This window comes from Staurois parvus, unplaced genomic scaffold (assembly GCF_062004578.1).
Source record: "Staurois parvus isolate SC_StPar_1 unplaced genomic scaffold, SC_StPar_1.0 ptg000391l, whole genome shotgun sequence".
NCBI lineage: Eukaryota > Metazoa > Chordata > Amphibia > Anura > Ranidae > Staurois > Staurois parvus.
Window position 1 is genome coordinate 1,789,371 of NW_028318187.1, and position 24,111 is coordinate 1,813,481.

At 41.1% G+C, this 24,111-nt stretch overlaps 1 protein-coding gene across 3 annotated transcripts in view; it reads left to right on the top strand.

Annotated features, from left to right (window-relative positions):
- The window catches only part of EXOC2 (exocyst complex component 2), a 262,822-nt gene that overhangs the window by 133,431 nt on the left and 105,280 nt on the right, over positions 1-24,111 (top strand). The window contains exons 11-12 of one of the 3 annotated variants that reach the window (XM_089686128.1): positions 11,950-12,090; positions 18,111-18,235. In XM_089686128.1, the coding sequence (XP_089542254.1) occupies positions 11,950-12,090; positions 18,111-18,235 (266 nt within the window). The remainder of the gene's footprint in view (positions 1-11,949; positions 12,091-18,110; positions 18,236-24,111) is intronic. The other 2 variants (XM_089686129.1, XM_089686130.1) reach the window with 2 other exon arrangements.

Consider the following 24,111-nt stretch of genomic DNA (forward strand, 5'->3'; position numbering starts at 1 on the left):
AGTGAATCTATTCTCCTGACATCCCTCAGGTTTAACCTAGTGAATATATTCTCCTGACATCCCTCAGGTTTAACCTAGTGAATCTATTCTCCTGACATCCCTCAGGTTTAACCTAGTGAATATATTCTCCTGACATCCCTCAGGTTTAACCTAGTGAATCTATTCTCCTGACATCCCTCAGGTTTAACCTAGTGAATCTATTCTCCTGACATCCCTCAGGTTTAACCTAGTGAATATATTCTCCTGACATCCCTCAGGTTTAACCGAGTGAATCTATTCTCCTGACATCCCTCAGGTTTAACCTAGTGAATCTATTCTCCTGACATCCCTCAGGTTTAACCGAGTGAATCTATTCTCCTGACATCCCTCAGGTTTAACCTAGTGAATCTATTCTCCTGACATCCTTCAGGTTTAGCCTATGAATCTATTCTCCTGACATCCTTCAGGTTTAACCTAGTGAATCTATTCTCCTGACATCCCTCAGGTTTAACCTAGTGAATCTATTCTCCTGACATCCCTCAGGTTTAACCTAGTGAATCTATTCTCCTGACATCCCTCAGGTTTAACCTAGTGAATATATTCTCCTGACATCCCTCAGGTTTAACCTAGTGAATCTATTCTCCTGACATCCCTCAGGTTTAACCTAGTGAATCTATTCTCCTGACATCCCTCAGGTTTAACCTAGTGAATCTATTCTCCTGACAGTGTACCCTTAAGAAGAGGACGCAAATTAAAATGTAATTGTGTGGAGGGCATACTGCCAGTACTTTCATGTGTTAATCAATTATTTAAATTTATGTTTTTTATACATAGAATTTTATTGTTTTTAATAAATGAAACTGTAAAATGTTCTCTGATATTGGAATATTTTTTATTGGTCTTTGATTTCATTTATATTTTGCAGTCTTTTTTTATGAAATGGTATTTTATAGAATTTAATATAGACTGCTTTCTATGGTATTTTCTAGTGTAATGCAGTGTTTAATAGTAAGCAGATGCTGGAAGTAGATACAGTATTTTAGGAATTTTGATTTGCTTTAGATTCACAGAAGAGAGGGTTAGCCAAAGCCACAAATTTGCTTTAAAGCAGAACTTCAGATATGATCTTTATTGCATACTTACCTTGGTCCAGCTGTGCCACCTGTCAAACTTGACATTCCACATTTACATGTTTCTTTAGTAAAAATGCTGAACAACAACTGTCCTTACCCATTCAGTTTAAAATAGAAATGAAAGGCAAAACATTTATGTATACATATTATTATTATTATACAGTATTTATAAAGCGCCAATAGTTCGCTCAGCGCTGTACATTACAAAGGGGGACAGAACATGTGACAGAACAATACCAATACAATGCAAAACATGAGGGGAGTGAGGGCCCTGCTCTTTCGAGTTTACAATCTATATAAAAACAATTCCAAATACCTTTTTTACCCTTTTTTATAGGTGATCAAATACTCTGTGTTCTCAGCTCCATAAGGAGCCCAGGGAAGAAAAACAGCAGCACACTAAACTTCCTGGTGAATGGCTGCGGGGGAGGGGGGGTGTCATGTCAGCTCAAGTTTGATCATTGGATTAGCTCTCAGCACAGTCAGAAAAATGACCATGCTCTGTTCTCGTGCCTAACATGGCTAGTTTTTAATAGGAAAGCAGAGGGTCTGGGAAAAATACCAGGGATTTCACACAAAGGAAGAAATACAAAGAGGGCAGTTTACTTTTTCACACAAGTACATAGTACAGCAGGCACACAGAAATATGAAATGTTGGGTTTACGTATGAATGATTTAGGGCTTCGTCCATATATAGACATTTTGAATCGTGGGCAGAATTGCCATGATTCTGCCTGCAGTTTCAAAACACGCTGTTAAAATGCCAAATCGCACATCAGCATGTTCATGTGCCATTAATTTCAATGGTACCTAAAAATGTGGGTGATTCTACCGCAATTTTTTGCACTACAATTGTGCAAATAAAATCATGCGATGCATGTCACCCACAAGAAATTCCGGAAGGTTTTACATAAGTAAATAAAAGCTGAGCATTGTAAGCACCCCTGTTAGTGGTTTGTCTCAGGCCTCTGCTACATCTGCTAGACAGCTTGTTCTGTTAAAAAAAAAAGCAAATGTACTGGCTGAATCTCTAGATGAAAATAAAAGAAATAAAACCTAATAAAAAAGACACATGCAGCCATCACATCTAAGAATTGGTAAGCTGCAATATAATCAATGTTTACTTTTGGATTTAGTACTGCTTTAAAGTGGTTTGTAATGGCTAACGGCAGGTTTTTTTTTTTTTTTAAATCTTAATTCATTCTAAGCATTACTAAACCCAGGACCCTGCATTCGCTATATCTAGTCTCCCACAGTACACACAACATAGAAATTCAATTATTTTAGTAAATATAAACTGCTAAATACCTTTTCTCATCAGCAGTTAGAGCATTCTTGTGACTTCAGCAGAGCACTGGTTAAAGCATGTAGGAGGAGTTTTCTTTCTGCTCTAGGAGGATGTGAAACCTCTAACCCTCTGTCTGGACAGTGCTGATTGGCCCTGTGCTGATCACATGCACCCTCTCAAGAAAAAAAAGTGATTGACAGCAGTGGAAGACATTGGGTGCCACTGCTGTCAATCACAGCCAATGAAGAGGGAAGGGCTGAGCCCCTCTGACCCAAGGAGGAGTGAGAGAGCGAAGAGAGCCTCTGCTCTCGTGCACAGCGCTGGATCGAGATCGGGTTCATGTAAACATGAGTAGGGGCTAGGGGAGAGCTGTATGCAGAAGGTTTTTTTTACCGTAAAGTGTTACTAAACCCACCACAGTAAAATCCGTGTATATGCAGTAAAGCATGCTTGTTATACTCAGTGTGGAACCTAAGGGGTTAATCCTCTGCATTTTGTAAAAAAAACTTTTGATCCTTTTTTTCTGCCCCTCCTCTTGTTGAAATGACCACCTGATACAGACCAAACCCCTGGACATGCTCAGTTTGGTGCGTATTGCTAGAGAGTTTTTTTTTTTCTTCTTGGGAGGGTGCATGTGATCAGCACAGGGCCAATCAGCACTGTCCAGACTGAGGGTCAGAGGTTTCACATCCTCCTAGAGGATGGACACACAGAGCTGGCTCAAGAGCAATCCCGCACAAGTGCCCAATAGCAACAGGAATGCTATGGTGGGCACTCAGCTGGGGGGAGGAGGATCCAAAACCCAAGAAGAGGAAGATCGGATGGTTTTGCACAGAGCAGGTAAGTATAATATAGGATGTTACTTGCTGACCTGCACTTTTCTGCAATTGGTTTCCACCTGTCCTAGCGGTCACCAATGCAGGTAACCGCTAGGGCAGGTGGAAACCAATTATTTCTATGTGCTCCATTCACCCAGCAACACAGCTAAAATGTGATTTCATGCAAGTGTAGAAGATTTGACTCCAGATAACATGATTTACCTGCCTGAGAATCGTCTGAAGGAATTAGCTATTTTCTGGCTTTTCTCATATTGCATGGCGCTATCTAGGTTGGGGTTACTGCCTCCAAACTAGTATGTGGCTGAAACAGGTGTTTTGGTTCCTGTCAGTATTCTTCTAGAAGTCCTAGTCATATTGACAGGTGAATGGGGGGGGCGGTAAATAGCAGAAACAAGTAAAATGGCAGAGAGAGTTATCTTTGTCCCTTAAACAGTGGACTTAGTGATTGTTATTTTCTATGTTAGATTCTAGATTTTCTGGGAGACAGCCTTACCCTAATACAAGTACATTCTAATTGCCTGAACCAATTAATTTCACTCCGTCCTTTTAGTTCATGTATGAAAAAACTGTTCAGCTCACTAACACAATTAAAGCAATGTTTTCTCAGTGTTCTTTTAGCCGGAGGATTTTTTTGCATGTAGCCTGACAGTGACAGAGCTTCTATGCCCAAGAGGAACTCCAATAACATTTCTCTCTGTTGACTTAAGTATAATTTTAGCCAGTTTTGTTATGCTGCCCTGTTTTCTTATCTTGCAAGAGTGAAATGTGTGTGCAAATGATTCTCTCTACATAGAAAAGGAATCCTATACCCAAGTCGTATCCGCACAGCTCCTGAGTCCTACATGTTTGGTCAATAAGCAACAGTGGGTGGTCAGACTGCAGCACAGGACAAGGACCCGCTGTGCACAGGAAAAAATGTTCAAAGGTGTTTAGGGGTGGTAAGGAAGTCTGACAGGCTACAGAAAGTCCTCAGGCTACTGAGCAGAATTCCCTCTCACTATTGTTGGCTGGGAGAAAGGTCAGTACCAAGCACTTGTACATCTTCACCTGTGATCACATCTGTCTGCACTGCTGGAACTTGCACTCACATTGACTTTCTTTACCTCTGATTGCTTCAATATTGCTGCCAGTTGGAGAAAATATGGACAGCAATTCCATGTGATCTAGTCATTTTCTTTCCTTTGCCCAAGTAAATGATAAAAGATAAAGGTCACTGCCACGAACCCTAGCCTATATCCAGCAGGAATAATGTGTACAGAAAATGCAGGCAACAGAATTTTTAGCTTAGTGCTATAAATGATTCATTTTTTGTCGTTATGTTTTTCCCCAGATTAAAATAGTGAATGCTTGCTGCTGATTTAAAAATAAAAAAAATGCTACTGTTAAAATAGTGAATGCTCTTTTTTTTCTTGTAGTCCTGATTCACACTGTTGTGACTTGCAACACATAAAGCTGCATGACTCCTAGATTGTAAGCTCCAAGGATCAGGGCCCTCCTATCCCTCTTGTATTGAACTGTATTGTCTCCCGTTATATTGTAAAGCGCTGAGCAAACTGTTGGCGCTATATAAATCCTGTATAATAATAATAATAATAATAATAAGGACAAGTCAAAACATTTATTTCAATTGCAGCCGTTCCAAGCAATGCAACTCAAGTCGCAGTGACTTCAGAAACATTCTTGCACTATTTTGATGCAATTTCAATGCAACTTAGGGTCCAGTGGACTCTGTCGCGTGAAAGTCACACAAAAGTCGTTCTGCAAAGTCACACTGGAGATCGCATGACAATGGAGTCACAGCCCTGTGAACCGAGCCTGAATACAGAATGCTGATATATTTCTAAGGCTAAAAGAATACAGTTAATTTCAAAAATCAGTAAACATGGTCCTTATTCCCAACAGCACAGTGCAAAAGTATACCAGATTCAATATACCACTGTCTAAATCAACAAATCTTATGACATAAAAAGATAAGAGGAAAAAACAAGGGAGTTGTTGCATAGTTCAAATATTGGCTGTAAAATATTTCTTACTGTAGAATTTTTTACAGCAGTAATTGAAATAGTTGGATGTGATCATGAAAAAAAAGGCATCGGTCATATAAATGTTTTTGTCCTGCTATTATTTAAAGTATTAACTTTCTAAAAACCTCTTATTATTTTCTTATGTTGATTGATTGGCACCTCAAAAGTCCCTTATGTGTTGTAACCCAATCAAAGTAGCTCTTCAGTTTAATCATGATATGTTTGAGATAAAAAAAACTATTGGTCATATAAATTAATAGGTGACCTTATTTAGCTAGTGTTGAACATTACTTTTCTTGTTTGCTCATGGTAATTGAATCATGTTAAAATATATAAATGGCTTGTCAGATTATCTACATGAGAGATGCAGGTGGTGGCTTCAAGTGTTTAATTTGGAAGCCAGTCAGATTTTTCTTTTCTGAAATCTTTTTTTTTTTTTTTTTTTCCCCTAAGATTTTTCACTCTAACAGTTGACTGGTTATATAAGACACTTTAGATAGCATTTTGAAATATTGTACCATACACAATTAAAACTGAACTGAAGCAAGCAGATAAATATAGCTTTTGAACATATGGTATTTTTTTACTTGCAAATAGATTTGGTATACTATACACAGGACAGTCTGTAAAGCAGGACAAAAGGGGCAGCTGCCCTGGGCTCAGTCATTTTTGTTGTGCCCAAAGCAGCTGCCCCATATTTGCCAATTGTCTTGGTTTACATACCCTTGTCCCTGGAAGTCTTCCTCCTGCGTTGCATCCCGATATCTCAATGTGAAGTGCTGTCACTTATACTGCCCAGCGCTGCCCAATTGCAGTGTACAGATGACCCAGATCATGTCAGTATTCACATGTAAATAACATCTGTAAATAGCTACAACATTCATATGTATATTATGCCCCCTGAGATTTCATCCACCATCCCTCTGCTGTATGCTGCCTACTAGGGAGGTAAATAGGGGCATGCATTAAAGTCCTGCCTGCAACTGTGGTCACTGAGCCTACCATCACCCTGTTCTGCAAAGTAGTGCGGGTGGGGTAGACAGAGAAGGAATTACAGTTTGGGGTGCACAGGTGAGCAAGTAGGGGATGTACAGAGGTAAGGAAGACTGGTACATAGATGAGCAGAGCAGGCATGTAGAGTTATTGTGGGGAGTGGTAGAGTGGAGAGGTTGAGAGAAGTTTGGGGTGCAGAGGTTATCAATCAGTAAGCCATAATGTTGTGCTGTAACCTTTAGTAAGTAATCAGTGAGCTGTAATGATGTGTTGTAACCTTTAGCAACAAATAAGTGGTAATGATGCACAGTAACCTCTAACAACCAATCAGTGAGCGGTAATGATGTACAGTAACCTCTAACAACCAATCAGTGAGCGGTAATGATGTACAGTAACCTCTAGCAACCAGTGAGCAGTAATGATGTGCAGTAACCTCTAGCAACTAATCAGTGAGCCATAGTGAGTGCTGTAACCTCTAGCAACCAGTCAGCGAGCAGTACTGATATGCTGTAACCTCTGGCAACCAGTCGTAATTGCTGCCTGATCTGCTGCAGAAAACTGATTTTGCGTTTAGCTGCTATTTATTTTATGTCCCAGAGAAGGTGGAGAGCGAAATGGCATGGGGCAGGGGGCAATAAAATATCTGCCCAGGCTTCAATCAATAGTAAAGATAGTCCTGACTGTGCATCCAAGTTTGCAATTCAGTAATTCAGATACCCCTGCCAGACAGCACAGCCTGATCCTCCACCACAGCAGAAACATCTGGGTGAAGATTACAGGTCAACACATACTGTAGCCAGCATTGACAAGTCATCTTTCCACTTGCCATGCATTCTCCTCCTGTCAAAATGTTTACAGTTGGCACAATTACATGCAACTGTGTGTCTTGCAATCACTGTTTCTGTGAATTTACTCTAACTGGTGTATTCCCCCTAGCACAGGGGTATCAAACTTAATTTGAGCTCGGGCTGCATCAGCATTATGGTTGCTCTCAAAGGGCCAGTTGAATCTTTAAGATTATATAAAGACATCTACTATTTATCATATTAAATATTTACCTCTGCAATTGAATATCACTGGTTTTAGTAATACCTGACAATGGGCTTTTGTAACAGATGCTGCAGGCTACAAAATGGTGTTCTGTGTGAGCAGTCTCCAATAAAGTTTCTTGTGGATGATACCAGCGGTGTGTGACCCTGCTTTTCAACTGGCATAGAATTCTATTATTCTCATAATAATTATAAGCAGATGTCCAGAGCACCCCTTACATCAGATGTCAAGAGCCCAACTCCACCATCAGAAGTCAAGAGTCCCCCACCAAGCTTTACATCACAGTGCACCCCCCTTATCTTGTGCTTCTGCTGAGAAGTTTTGGGTGGAGCTGGGAAGCAGAATGTGCAGGGTAAGGAGGAGGACCAGAGGAGGGCTGGAGTCAGCTGCCAGAATCTGCTGAATGCTGAGACCAGGGGAGACAGAGACAAGGGTGTGCTGCAGCTTCAAAGAGAGGAGCAGGATCTATAGGAGGAGTTCTGTCCCCCTCTCTGCTCCTTGACTGGCGGAGGAGGATCTGGTGGAGGAGAGGTGCGAGAACCACATGAAATGGCCTGGCGGGCCACATTTGGCCCGTGGACCTTGTATTTGAAACGTGTCCTTGCGTTTCAGTTTCATATTGAATACTTTTTAGCAGAAAACTGCAGTAAAAACCAAAATGAGTAAGTTAGATTTTTTGAACCCGCTTTGTGAGTTGTTTTCATGTTTCCAGTACAGTTAGAAGTATTATTAAAGAGGCCAAACATGATGGCTGATAACAGCATTACAGCTTGCTGTATGTAACTAATATTCGAGAGCTTCAGATAAACGAAATGCTCTGAACCTCTACAGTGTAATGCACATGTTTGACATTTACTGGGGCACAGTTTTTACTCATTCTCTGCTAACACTGACTTTTAAGAGATGACTTCTGTATCAGGTCTTGAATTTATACTTGTGTTTTAGCACCATCTTGTGTCTGTTTGAAAGTATCAGCTATTACACTTTGCTACATATGGTTGTGTAAAGGTAAAACGTTCCTCAGTTTCAGCTGTTTTCCATAAACAGCTGAAACAATATTATTATTATTATTTAAGTGTGCTATGAACTGCTGTATCTGTGTAATGTACGATTAGCGTATACTGATAACGTTGCACAATCTTGCATCGCTTTTTAATGAAAAATTGAGGTTATGATGACTGTATTTTATTATGTTATGTACTTGGTACACTTAATATTTTGCATCCCTTAATGTATAACTAAAGGCAAAATGTTTTTTTGTGTTAGAGTAGAGAATGAAGGGAACCTAAATTTTGGGTTTCCCCAGAACAGGAATATAGGGGAAATCTTCCAATGAAGACATTCATTCTATTGACCCTGGTGACAACCAGGGATGCCTCGCTTTGGAGGTATTTCTTCTTTTCTTCTCACTTCCTGGCTTGGCTAAACGGCCAGAAGTGAAGGGAAATCTCAACAATGGCATAAAAAAAAAAAAACCTGACAATGGTTATAACCCTCCCTTATTTTTCTGTCCCTTAGAGAACATGTGCTTGGATTTCTAGCATTATATGGTGCAAAAATGGTTAAGGGATATGTTCACCTTTCAAAACATGTTAGGCCCCATGTACACGGGACACTTCTGAATGATGGAAACTGACTGCTGGAAAATTTAGGTAAAACAAAGTCTGTTTAGCTGAGTTTGCATAACGCCTTTCTGTACGTTTGCGTTTAGAAGCGTTTTTTAAAGATAAGCACAGGAGAACCTCCCAAATGCCCAGACTGCACTGAAAAGCGGTAAATTATTAACTATTTCAGACTGTTTCAGAGAAATACAGAGAGTAGAAGCAGGGGCTGCTGCAAACACCGCTGAACAGCTCCTAAACGTGAGTTTATCAGCTGCAGTGTACATGAGCCCTTACAAGTTACACCCATACTCAGGGTGCAACTTGTTATGAATAGACTGTCCCTCACTCCCCCGCTTTGACAGCTAGCGGGGAATCTTCTCCTCCCACTAGCTATCAACATTTTTTAAAAACATGTCCATGCAGGGCTCCATCCGCCTGGCCGTGTCACTCATTCACAGTCCTCTGTGAATGGGAAATTACAAGTCCCGACAGCCTTAGCAGCTGTCGGCTTGTAGTTCTTAATTAACTAGTTCATTGATTCTTCCTCTCAGTATATCTGCTGGTCGATACATCCCGTACAGGCAAGCAGATTTACTGACAGGTCTGCAGGAGACCTGCATGGCACCAGCGATCTACTGATCGCTGGTGCAATGGTTTACAGGCTTCTCCAAAAAAAAATGCACATTTTTTTCCCTGCAAAAAATGTGTATTTATTATTTTTTAGCAAACGGTGAACTTATCCTTTGATATAGAGAGATAATTCACTGCCAATTGAACCATCTGTACTGGCTGGGTATTGTTTAACCACTTAAGGACCACCCTATAGCAGATATAGTGCTACAGGGTGGCCCTCCTGTGCAAAATCATATACACACACACTGCTCAAAAAAATTAAAGGGACACTTTGAAAATGCATCTCAATGGGGAAAAATATGCTGGATATCTATACTAATATGGACTGGGTAATGTGTTAGGAATGTAAGGATGCCCCATTGTTTGATGGAAATGAAAATGATCAACCTACAGAGGAGTGAATTCAAAGACACCCCGAAAATCACAGTGAAAAAATGATGCAACAGGCTAATCCATTTTGCTGAAATTTCATTGCAGCAACTCAAAATGATACTCAGTAGTTTATATGGCCCCCAAGTGCTTGTATGTATGCCTGACAACGTTGGGGCATGCTCCTAATGAGACGATGGATGGTGTCCTGGGGTATTTCCTCCCAGATCTGGACGAGGGCAGCACTGAGTGTGGGGCCATTCAATGGTATCAGTTCCTTCATCCTCCAGGAACTGCCTGCATACTCTCGCCACATGAGGCTGGGCATTATAGAGGTCTGCACGTCCCTCCATGGATATGCCTCCCCAGACCATCACTGACCCACCACCAAAACGGTCATGCTGAACGATGTTACAGGCAACATAATGTTCTCCACGGCTTCTCCAGACCCTTTGATGTCTGTCACATGCTCAGGGTGAACCTGCTCTCATCTGTGAAAAGCCCAGGGTGCCAGTGGCAGACCAGCCAATTCTGGTGTTCAATGGCAAATGCCAGTCGAGCTGTGTGGTGCCAGGCAGTGAGCACAGGGCCCACTGGAGGATGACGGGTCCTCAGGCCACACTCATGAAGTCTATTTCTTATTGGTAAGAGACGTTCATACCAGTGGCCTGTTGGAGGTCATTTGTAGGGCTCTGGCAGTGCTCATCCTGTTCGTCCTTGCACAAAGAGGCAGATACTGGTCCTGCTGATGGGTTAAGGACCTTCTATGGCCCTGTCCAGATCTCCTAGAGTAACAGACTGTCTCCTGGAATCTCCTCCATGCTCTTGAGACACAGCAAACCTTCTGACAAGGGCACGTATTGATGTGCCATCCTGGAGGAGTTGGACTGCCTGTGCAACCTCTGTAGGGTCCAGGTATCGCCTCATGCTACCAGTAGTGACACTGACCCTAGCCAAACACAAAACTAGTGAAAAACAGTCAGAAAAGATGGGTAGGGAAAAAATGTCATTGGCTTCCACCAGTAAAACCATTCCTGTTTTGGGGTCGTTTCATTGTTGCCCATCTAGTGCACCTGTTGTTAATGTTATTAATACTAAAGCAGCTGAAATTGATTACCAATCCCCTCTGCTACTTAACTGACCAGATCAATATCCCAGGAGTTTAATTGGCTTGATGCTATACTCTGATTAAAAAGTGTTCCTTTAATTTTTTTAAGCAGTGTGTGTGTGTGTATACACACCCACACGTGATTCCTCACTTTCGCCTAGGGAGTGCACATGCGTTCTGCCAGCAGGCCGCTTTTGCTTTATTCACAGCAGAAGCTTCGTTCTGAGATCCATCACTTCCCTTAGTAAAAGCATCTAACACAGTACAGAAAACAATGGCTAGGTACACAGTAAACACTTTGATCATTTATCCCCTTCCCAGCCAGTGTTATTAGTACAGAGTCGGTGCATATTTTTAGCACTGATCACTGTATTAGTGTCACTGGTTCCCACAACATGTCAGTTTGTCTGTCACAATATTGCAGTCCTGATATTCATGTCACGATCGCCGCCATTACTAGTATAAAAAAAAAAAAAAATTCCAGTATATATACCATAGTTTGTAGACACTTTAACTTTTGCACAAACCAATCATTATACACTTATTGGGATTTTTTACCAAAAATCTGTAGCAAAATACATAGAAATTTTGTAAATTTATGAAGAAATTAATTTTTTAAATTTTATTATTGGATATATTTTATAGCAGAAAATTGTTAGTCTTTTTTTGTTTATAGCGTAAAAAAGATTAAAAACGCAGTGGTGATCAGATACCAGAAAGAACGCTGTTTGTGGAGAAAAATAACACAAATTTTATTTATGTACAGCGTTGCATGACTACACAATTGTTAGTTATAGTAACACAGTGCCGTATCGCAAAAAATAGCCTGGTCATGAAGGGGGGTAAATCTTCCAGAGGTCAAGTGGTTAACAATATCTCTGTTATCTCACATTGTTGCAAATTTATTTTTCATGTGTGTTTATTTAAAGGCAATCCAATGTTGCAGAGCCCTTTGCTTGACTTGGACAGTGATGGACGCCCTTCTCCTCTTGGCCGACTCAGTCAGACTGCATCACTTCAGAGAGGAAGCAGCTTCCAATCAGGACGAAATGACTGTAAGGATAAATGGGGTGACTATATAGGTCTTTAGTTAGACCTCATTTAGAATACTGTGTCCAGTTCTGGAGACCTCACTTACAAAAAAATATTGATAAAATAGAACAAGTCAAGAGACGGGTAACAGAATTGGTGAAAGGTGTCCTTTCACAAGAGCATGGCTTGAGATTGCCCTCATAGCAAGAGAAGTTAGTATAACATTTTTTTTTTCTAATTACAACCTTTAGAATCCCTTGAACCCTAAACCAGTCAGGTCTTTTGTTCAGTAATAAACTGGAAATCAGACTGTATGCTATGACCAATTGCAACACTTTTACTCTAGTTTATGTTTTAGTAATTAAATTATGTAAAGTGAAAAGTTAGTAATTGGTACATTCCAAGAGCACACACACTGTAGTAAGGATTACAATCATAAATGTCAATAATGAATGTTCAGTGTAACAATATAATACACTGGAAGGAATAATGTATCAGGCATGGATTTTAGCCATGGTTTGTATAGGGTGCTGCCTTCTAGTTGAGATACAATGTTCATCAGTAGTTTTAGTAAATAATACATGCTCCTTCTAAATAGACACTATCATTTCCAGTAAGATCTAGCTGGAACATGTGCTTGGATTTTTGTTTTTATTATCAGGAAGTAGAAGTAAAATGTCCTTAAAATGAAAATAAACCCACCGATTTAACGGTTTCCCAAACATTTTCACTCAAGGCATAGCTTGTCACAGTTACTAGTGTACCTATGTTAGCTCCCAATCAAACTGTCAAGCCATCAAATGACTACTGTCATGGCTGGTCACATGTGTAGCACCATGGCACCTTTAGATCAAACAGAGGCTCATATGACAGCTTTCCTGGCTGTAAAGGAGAGGAGGGGTTCATTCTTCTTTACCTGGTTTAAAATTATCTGCTGACAGTTCAGTGTATTGCACCTGGCACATGAAGATAAATAGTCCTGAGCGCAACAGAAATTTGACAGTGCTTCATATAGCTATGCTTTATGGTATAAAGCATGGGTGCTCAACCTGTGGCCCTCAATGGCCCCCATCATGCTTCTACCTTTGGCAGTCATGCTTGTAATTGTCAGCCTTGCAATGCCTCATGGGATTTGTAGTTCCACAACAGCTGGAGGGCCACTGCTTGATCACCCATGGTATAAAGAGTGCAGGGACATTGACATGTGTGCAGTGCCCTACTACTCATCATTCATGTCTTCATTAGAGCTGGCCCTTTGTGGTAATAATACATGTCACAGAATGATATGCTTTTATATATCATCTTCAGATATGTTTATCAAAGCTCAGTTCCTGAAATTGTTTTCTGGGGTGTTAGTCTGAAAACAGGAATTACTTTCTTGGTATTTATTTTTCCCACGAAGCTTATGAAGGCGTTCCTGTGGTTTAAGGACAAATACTAAGCTTTACTTTGTTGCATGGAAATGTTTTGGTTTTTCTTTCCTCTTTAGTTGATGTTGTCTGTATCAGACTAACTAATCTCTGGGCAAATAACTAACCGACAAAAAAAACTACATGGTTGTCAGTATCTTCCAAAACTAGCCCACTTTGCCACTATAATAGGCAGGCAGTTGCAAGTACTTGACAATTACCAACTGACTTTATTTTATGGAGCTAAAAGCGGAACTACACTGCACCTTGGGCCCCTTCTCTTCTCCATCTACACCTCCTCCCTTGGCCAACTAATACACTCTTACGGCTTCAACTACCACCTCTATGCCGACGACACACAAATCTATCTCTCAACCCCCTACCTCACCCCCTCAGTCTCTGCCCGAATCACACACCTGCTGAGCGACATATCAGACTGGATGTCACTCCACTTCCTTAAACTGAACCTCTCCAAAACCGAGTTTCTTGTCTTCCCCCCAGCCCGGACACCACCCCCCATTGACTTCTCCATCAGATCCAACAACGCCACCATCAAACCCGCCCCGCAGGCCAGAGTACTTGGTGTCATTCTGGACTCCAACCTATCCTTCCAGCCCCAAGTCCAATCTTTAACAAACTCGTGCAGACTCCACCTCTGCAACATCGCCAAAATCCGCACGTTCCTAACCCCAGAAACCACTAAACAGCTCATCAACTCCCTCATCATATCACGACTCGACTACTGCAACTCCCTCCTCACTGGCCTGCCTCGCCGCTGGCTATCCCCGCTTCAGTCGATCCTGAATACGGCTGCCAGACTCATTCACCTTTCCAACCGCTCCATTTCCGCCACCCCCCTCTGCCAATCCCTCCACTGGCTTCTGATTGCGCAATGGATCAAATTCAAAATCCTAACAACAATCCTGACGTACAAAGCTGTCCACCATACTGCCCCGAACTACATCACTGACCTAATATCCAAGTACCGCCCAGCACGCACACTCCGCTCCTCACAAGACCTCCTTCTCTCTAGTTCCCTGGTCTCCTCCTCCCATGCCCGCCTCCAGGACTTCTCCAGGGTGTCACCCATCCTCTGGAACTCCCTGCCCCAACCCATCAGATTATCACCTACTCTCCTCTCCTTTAGGCGCACCCTGAAAACCCATCTCTTCAGGGAAGCCTACCCCACCCCCTGCTAACTTGTCGACCTCCTCCACTCTTCCTACCACTCCATCCCCCCACAGCTATCTCCTCCTGTACCACCATCCCCTCCCTCCTAGATTGTAAGCTCGAAAGAGCAGGGCCCTCGATCCCCTCATGTTTTGCATTGTATTGGTATTGTTCTGTCACATGTTCTGTCCCCCTTTGTAATGTACAGCGCTGAGCGAACTATTGGCGCTTTATAAATACTGTATAATAATAATAATAATCTGAGCACCACAAACCAAAAAATGCTATTTAATTCATTTTTATTATTCAAAGCAAACTCCCCCCATCCATCCATGTCTCCATGCTTTATTTTGCTGAGAAATCACTTTGAAAAATCCCTCCTAGTATTTCTAGTCAAGGCCATCTTTCATAGGGGCAGATGATTCATGTAGCATTTACTTCCTGCAAACCATCTGCCTCTTGCTCAGGTACATAGGCAGGAGGATGTACTTATCTCACAAAACCCCTCCTTCCCACCTGAAAACTCCTATAATGTATGACATTTGCCTAGGCATGGAAACCAAAAAGTGAATTAAGAAATGTAAAAAAAAGTTTAAAACAAGTAAATATAATACACTTACCTACCGATTTACTAATGCTAGCAATATAAGGATTCAATATAGCCAATGTTGATTGACAAAGTGAAGTTCCTCTTTAAAGTGTAAGAAATATTGGAAGTTTTGCATGTTTTTTTGGAATTGTTGGCATCCCTTAATACTACCTACATACAGGTGCATCTCAATAAATTAGAATATCATCAAAAAGTTCATTTATTTCAGTAATTCAATTCAAAAAGTGAAACTCATATATGCTATATAGATTCATTACACACAGAGTGATATATTTCAAGCATTTCTTTCTAATTGGCTAATTAACTCAAAATACCTGTAGAGGATTCCTGAGCCTTCAAATGGGCTCTCAATCTGGTTAAGTAGGTTACACACTCATGGGGAAGGCTGCTGACTTGACAGTTGTCCAGAAGATAGTCATTGACACCCTCCACAAGGAGGATGAGTCACAAAAGGTCATTGCTAAAGAAGCTGGCTGTTCACAGGGTGCTGTATCCAAGCATATTAACCACTTACCCTCCTGAGGATTTACCCCCCTTCCTGACCAGGCCAATTTTTTGCATTATGGTGCTGCGTTACTTTAACTGACAATTGCGTTGTCATGCAATGCTGCACCCAAATGAAATTTATGTCCCTTTTTTTCTCATGAATTGAGCCTTCTTTCAGTGGTATTTGATCGCCAGTGTGGTTTTATTTTTTTGTGCTATAAAAAAAAAGACCAACAATTTTGAGAAAAAAATCAGTATTTTTTTCTTTTTGCTATTAAATATGTCCAGTAAAAAATTTTAAAAAATCAAATTTTGGCATAAATATTTAGGCCAAAAAGTATTCTGCTACATGTCTTTTCAAGAAAATCCCAATGCGTGTAAATTAATCAGTTATAGCGTTTACAAATGGCGGTATATATACTGGGATTTTTATTTTTACTAGTAATAGCGATGATCAGCGACTTATAGTGGGACTGCGGTGGGCATTCTGACACTGGAGGGAACTGACATGGTGTCATTGACATCCCCAGTGACACCAATACAGTGATCAGTACTAAAAAAAAGCACTGACACTGTACTAATGGCACAGAGCAGGAAGGGGTTAACATGATGGGCGATCAAAGGGTTAACTGTGTGCTGTTTTACTAAGTGCAGTGTCCGTGCTTTACTGTAAGCACACTGCTTTGGATGACTGTGCTCCACATGGCCATACAAAGCAGTGTGCATGAGCTGACGGAGGAGAACTGCTTTGTTTACAAACAGGTCTCCTCCCTGTCTGGGATGCTCGTCAATCACTGGCCAGGACCCGTGATTCACAGCTGCAGCAGCGAATGGCACCTTGCGCGCTCCCCCTACACGGAAATGCAAAATCATGTATTTATACGCCATTTTGCACACCCGTGCCGCCCTGTTGCAGTATTTCTGCTATAGGGTGGTCAGGAAACGGTTAATGGAAAGTTAACTGGAAGAAAAAAGTGTGGTAGAAAAAGGTGCACAAGTAACAGGGATAACTGCACCCTTGGGAGGATTGTGAAGCAAAGGCCATTCAAGAATTTAGGAGAGATTCACAAGGAGTGGACTACAGCTGGTGTCAGTGCTTCAAGAGCTACTACACACAGACGTATTCAGGACATGGGCTACAACTGTCACATTCCTTGTGTCACTTCTGTATCACAGACAACATCAGAAGCGTCTTTCCTGGGCTAAGGAGAAAAAGGACTGAATTGTTGCTCAAGGTCCCAGTGTCTGGAGGAAGAGTGCAGTGGCATAGAATCCAAGTTGCATGAGGTCCAGTGTGAAGTTTCCACAGTCAGTGATGATTTGGGGAGCCATGTCATCTGCTGGTGTTGGTCCACTGTGTTTTCTCAAGTCCAAAGTCAGTGCAGCCCTCTACTAGGAAATTCTAGAGCATTTCATGCTTCCCTCTGCTGACCAGCTTTATGGGGATGCTGATTTCATTTTCCAGCAGGACTTGGCACCTGCCCACACTGCCAAACGTACCAATATCTGGTTTAATAACCGTGGTATCACTGTGCTTGATTGGCCAGCAAACTCGCCTGACCTAAACCCCATAGAGAATTTTTGGGGTATTGTTAAGAGGAAGATGAGGGATACCAGACCCAATAATGCAAATGAGCTGAAGGCTGCGATCAATGCAACCTAGGCTTCCATAACACCAGTGCCACAGGCTGATCGCCTCCATGCCACGCTGCATTGATGCAGTATTTCATGAAAAAGGAGCCCCGACTAAGTATTGAGTGCATACTATACTGTACGGGGACATACTTTTCAGTAAGCCAACATTTCTGTATTAAAAATCCTTTTTTTTAATTGGTCTTATGTAATATTCTAATTTTCTGATATACTGAATTTGGGTTTTCAATAGCTGTAAGCCATAACCATCCAAATTCAAAGAAAGAAATGCTTGAAATATATCACTCTGTGTGTAATGAATTTTTATAATATATGAGTTTCACTTTTTTTAATTGAATTACTGAAATAAATTAACTTTTTGATGATATTCTAAATATTTTTGTTTCACCTGTACATATACAGTGGAAGTAGACATTTTATAGCATGGGTTAGTATTCTGTTCACACATACATTAATATCTCCCAGGTAGTGGATGCCTAAGCTGTAAGTAGGTGTCAACTGAACATTATAATAAAGAATGTAGTACAATATACAGAATCTAGCTATCTTGTTTCTGTCTTTCAGCAAACTACTAGTTTAACAGTGATTAGTGATTAATAATTGCTTTTTAGTATTGTGCTCTTGATCGTCCTAATATGTGTCTGTGGGTATTCATCAATATATACATATTTTGATTATACATATTGATTTTTATTCTACGTGTAAGTTGTATTTATTTTCCTTTTCTCAGCTCTGAGATATAAAACACCACATCAGGCAGAGTTTGTGGAAAAGCTAACAAAGGTGGTTGTTGGGCAGCTTCCGAACTTCTGGAAACTCTGGATATCATATTTGAACGGAAGTCTCTTTAGTGAGGTAAAAGCCAAGAACATTCATCATATAAGCATTTTGCCTCTCTCGTCTGTTGAACTAACCCCCGTTAACCTAAGGGACACATTTCAGTGTCTAGCACCTTTACGTATAACAGGGTTTGACCTGTTTGAACCCTTCCTTTTAATGTTTGTTCCAGGTTACTGATAGCAACCATAGACTACGTTGAATCATTGTGAGATAGCCTAAGCTGTGAAAAGCTGTCCTCTGCAAAAAGCTTCACACGCATATACATATGAGCTTATAAAGACCGTTTTCAGTTGTAACTGTTACCTGCGCTGCATCCTTTTTAAGTCATGAAGTTGAAAAGTGAACCCGTTGGACTAACCACAGAATAGTTTAGTTATGTCTCGCAGGAAAGGGTTACATTGCCTGCTGAGCTTTTTCTTGAATCATGAATTGTCCTGGTTTCAATGTTCTGTTTACAATCTACTAACCTACCAACAGTCATTTTCCCATACCGAACTCTGAGTGCCCATTAATCCATGAATAAAAATGTATTATACTGTAGCCTACCAATTCTTATATGGGGTGGCTGCATTCATTTTTTTAGGCTTTTTTTCCCTATATTGTCACCCGTTGATCTGGCCAGTAAGTCTCCTTATTTTTCCATTTCCTTTTCCAGACCAAACTGCCCAGCAAAAGTGACAGTTAGAGGGTTGAGACAAACTATTTAATACAAACGGGGAGCTTACAAGGATCAGTTCATATTTATTTATGTGTAACCTTCTCCTATCTCAAAAGGAAACAAAATGTTGTTGTAGTCCATCTATATCTGGTAATGCATCTAAATCATCCAATAGAATACTCTATAAAGAAAATTGCTCGATTACCCCATCAACACTGACTGCTTCCTGCAGCACTATTGTGTTCTGCCGACGGGAGAGCCTTCCCGGCGGACAGAACATAATGGTTACTGCTAGTGGCTATAGTCGCTGGCGGTAATCGGATGTCAGAAAATCCTACGGGCTGCTTGTACCCAAGTTGATTGATGGGTACGATCAGCCTGCCCATACATGGATCATATCTTAGCCGGTCCCCGCTGAACCGTTATGGCGGGCTTTACACCACCTGCCCAGAATGGCAATGCTGCTGTCCCAAACGGTATCTGTTGCTCCATGGAGAGAAATACGTCAAGACAGTGAAGTGTGTTACTGGATAGTATCACCAGGTGAGAAAAAAATTAAAGCCCAAAAAATAAAACTAATGTGATCACTACAATGAAGGATTGGTGAGCTGCAATATATTCCATTTTTTGTGGAGATTATATACCACTTTAATTTCAAAAAAAATATTGCACATAAAATAGTGATATCTTAGATTTGAGCAGTACCAATGGAGATCTTGTAGTAAGCATTGTTAAGCATGTGCAAACAATAAAAACCTTGCATCAGAGCTTTTCTGACATCTTTAACCCCTTGACGCCAACGTCACACAAATATGCGGCCTCATGGATCTGGGCTTTTTTCCATGGGGCCGAATATTTGCGTACCTGTCTCTATGCTGGGAGTGCGCCGCTCGCCGTGTCACTGAGAGTCAAGGGTCCCGTTCTAATGATCGGGACCCGGGACTCCCGATTACGGGTCACATGATTGCTGTGATAGCCTCTGATCAGTCACTGTACAGCCCGGCCCCCTTGCTTTTTTCTCTCTCTATGACTGGAGAAGAGAGATACATTGTATCTCTCTAACTCTTGGCATAGAGAGAGAAAAAATGTTTGTAAAAAAGAAAAAGAAGATAAAGAAATAAAGAAAAATAAAAGAAAAAAATAAAGAAAAATACCTAGATCAAAGTTTGATCTAGTTCAGTGCCAGGGCTAGTGTTTGGGCCAGGGTCAAAGGTCAGGATTTAAAAAAAAAATTGGTATCAGTGTTAGTTAGTGTCAATTTCAGCGTCAGTGTGTTTTAGGTTAAAAAAAAAAAGACAAAAAACAAAATGCGCACTATTGTTTCTGGGCTGTACTACGGGTACAAACAACAAATAACATACACATATATAGTATCGCTGCGATCGCCAAGAGCTGGAGAATTTATTTTGGGTTGTTCTTTGGTGGTAGGTTATAGTCGTAACAAGAAACACACAGCTAAATAAAAAAAAAATTTTTTTTTACTATTTTGGGCCAGTTTTCCTTTGATAATATAAAAAAAATCAGGAGCAATCCATTACCATTTACCACCAAGTGAAAGCCCAATTTGTCCTGAAAGAATCAAGGTATAATCCACCTGGATGTACAAAGTAGTTTTGATGATATATACGGTTTTACTAACACATGTTAATGTTGTAGAATTGTGCTTAGGCATTTACATTTGTTTTACCCTTAGGCGTGAAGGGGTTAAGCATCTAGAGTCCAATGCACAAAGGGAGTAGAATAAGCTCTGTTTACCTTTACATGCTTGCACTAAAGACTGCTCTGCAAATCAGTGCATTACACATAGCTACACAGATGTGGGTGCTTGAAATACACTGCTCATAAAAATTGAAGGGACACTTTTTAATCAGAGTATAGCATCAAGTCAGTTAAACTCCTGGGATATTGATCTGGTCAATTAAGTAGCAGAGGGGGTTGTTAATCACTTTCAGCTGCTTTGGTATTAATGAAATTAACAAGTGCACTACATGGGCAACAATGAGACAATCCCCAAAACAAGAATGGTTTTACAGGTGGAGGCCACTGACATTTTTTTCCTTACTCATTTTTTCTGACTGTTTTTCACTAGTTTTGCATTTGGCTAGCGTCAGTGTCAATACTGGTAGCATGAGGCGATACCTGAACCCTACAGAGGTTGCACAGGCAGTCCATCTCCTTCTTGATGGCACATCAATACGTGCCATTGCCAGAAGGTTTGCTGTGTCTCCAAGGGCATGGAGGATATTCCAGGAGACAGGCAGTTACTTTAGAAGAGCTGGACAGGGCCTTAGAAGGTCATCAGCAGGACTGGTATCTGTGCAAGGAGGAACAGGATGAGCACTGCCAGAGCCCTGCAAAATTACCTCCAGCAGGTCACTGGTGTGAATGTCTCCGACCAAACAATCAGAAACAGACTTCATGAGGGTGGCCTGAGGGCCAGAGGTCTTCTAGTGGGCACTGTGCTCACTGTCCAGCACCATAGAGCTCAATTGGCATTTGCCATTGAACACCAGCATTTATGAGGTCCATCACTGACGCCCTGTGCTTTTCACAGATGAGAGCAGGTTCGCCCTGATCACTTGAGCAGACTTGAAAGGGTCTGGAGAAGCCTTGGAGAACGTTATGCTGCCTGTAATATCGTTGGACCTATTGCCAGACACAATGAAGGTGCAATGGGTCCTGGGTTCCTCCTGGTGCACGACAATGCTTGGCCTCATGTGGCGAGAGTATGCAGGCAGTTCCTGGAGGATGAAGGAATTGATACCACTGAATAGCCCCCACACTCACCTGACCTAAATCCAATAGAACAACCTTGGGATATCATGTTTCAGTCCATCTGATTCCGCCAGGTTGCACCTCAGACTGTCCTGGAGCTCAGTGATGCCCTGGTGGGCTCTGTGTTCACTGCCTGGCACCACACAGCTTGATTGGCATTTGCCATTGAACAGCAGAATTGGCAGGTCCGCCACTGGCACCCTGTGCTTTTCACAGATGAGAGCAGGTTCACCCTGAGCACGTGACAGATGTGAAAGGGTCTGGAGAATCCGTGCAGAACATTTTACTGCCTGTAACATTGTTGGACCCATTGCCACTGTAACGTCGTTCAGCATGACCGTTTTGGTGGTGGGTCAGTGATGGTCTGGGGAGGCATATCCATGGAGGGACGTGCAGACCTCTATAATGCCCAGCCTCATGTGGCGAGAGTATGCAGGCAATTCCTGGAGGACGAAGGAATTGATACCATTGAATGACCCCACACTCAGTGCTGCCCTTGTCCAGATCTGGGAGGAAATACCCCAGGACACCATCCATCATCTCATTAGGCTCATGCCCCAACATTGTCAGGCATACATACAAGCACGTGGGGCCATACAAACTACTGAGTACCATTTCGAGTTGCTGCAATGAAATTTCAGCAAAATAGACTAGCCTGCTGCATAATTTTTTCACTGTGATTTTCAGGGTGTCTTTGAATTCAGTCCTCTGTAGGTTGATAATTTTCATTTCCATCAAACGATGGGGCATCCTTACGTTCCTAACACATTACCCAGTCCATATCAGTATAGATATCCAGCATGATATTTTTCCCCATTGAGATCTGATGTGTTTTCAAAGTGTTCCTTTCATTTATTTAAGCAGTGTATTTAACAAAGCAGAGCTACTCTTTGTGAACGTAGCACAACACACACATCTGGTACAGGGCTTCAAAGAAAATTGAGAAAGAAGAAACAACCATTTTATATAGCATAACTAACTAGAACAGAAAATGCTGGAGCACCTAGATCTACTGCAGTCTTGGGCTCTGTGAGATTTTCACTTATTTCTTTTTCTGTCTGATATCAGTCATCAGGAAGTGAGGGGAAGTCCCCTAGTGGGGACACAGACAGCAGTAAAAATCTGACAAAATGTGTTTACCCTTAACTCAACGTTAAAAAGAAATGTTCTGTGTCCCCTCTCTCTCTTTTTTTTTTTAAAGCCCCCCCCCCCCTTAAATAGTAAGTGAGAATTCTCTACAATGGTCCACAAACAATTGTTTAAAATGTATAGAGGTTTTGATACTTTCTCTCCTATATCCAAAATCACTAAAAAGTGTTTGCCAGGAATTGGGCTTAAAGTGGTAATAAAACCAAAAACAAATATCATATTGCTGCTCACCAATTCTTAGATATGATGTTTGCATTACTTTAAGCTTTTACCCTTTATTTTCACCTGGTGATCCTGTTATTTTGCAATTTCCTTTAAGCCAAGCTGTCCAGCAACATGGCAGATGTTGTGAGTTGCGTCAAATCATTTACACCTCATAATTTTCATAATGGTCAGCAATTATTTATGTAAAACCTTTAAAAATATAACTGCTTATTAGGTGTTAGGAGGAGGTGTTTGGAATTCAGCTTTAATTTTGTATGCAAGTTCAGCTAACACTACACTAATCCCAGACTGACAATGCTGTTGACTAAAAAAAAAAAAAATTAACCACATCATGTAACCTCCCTAGCGGTCTGATTATGTCATTTTTTCTGTGCTCAAAGTGGTACATTTTTTTGTTTGGAAATATGTATTTTTTTTTATTGTAGGCCTGTAATTTTTAGGAATAACTCACTGAAATCTGTCCGAACAAGAGTCTAGTAAACATCCCGGGTATGTTAAAATTTTAGACCCGAAATAATAAATTATAATTTAATAAGTAATCATAAAAATAATATAATAATAATAAATTTAATTCACTAATATAATCAAACCAAAAACACTGAAATTTGAAATATAGCGCCAAGTTCGCACATCACTTAGCAAAGTCGCAAAATCGTTTTTCTGATGACGAATTTCCCCACGAATCATCACTCAATTCTGCAAGTGGTTCTAATTTACTATCGCTGTTCTCTAGCTGGTCTAAAACCGCTTCTGACATAAAGGGACGCTTTTTGGACGCCATGGACATTTCTCAGTTTCCAGGCAGAAAGAACGGTAAAAATGCAGGCAGGGCACAGGACAAAGCACTCGGGACAAAATGTATGTGAAATGGTTTGATACAGTAATGTTTTACTATGTGATTTTAGTGTATTTAGAATGTCACTTCTTCACTATTTTAAATTTCCCGCCGTTCCGTCCCCGTACGTTCTGATGTCGCAGGGAACGGAACCCAGAAGACAGATGCCGGCATCGGCCGGAGAACATTACAGGGGACACTGCAGGAGGGACATCGCGGGAGCGCAGGACAAGGTAAGTGAAGAAGAGA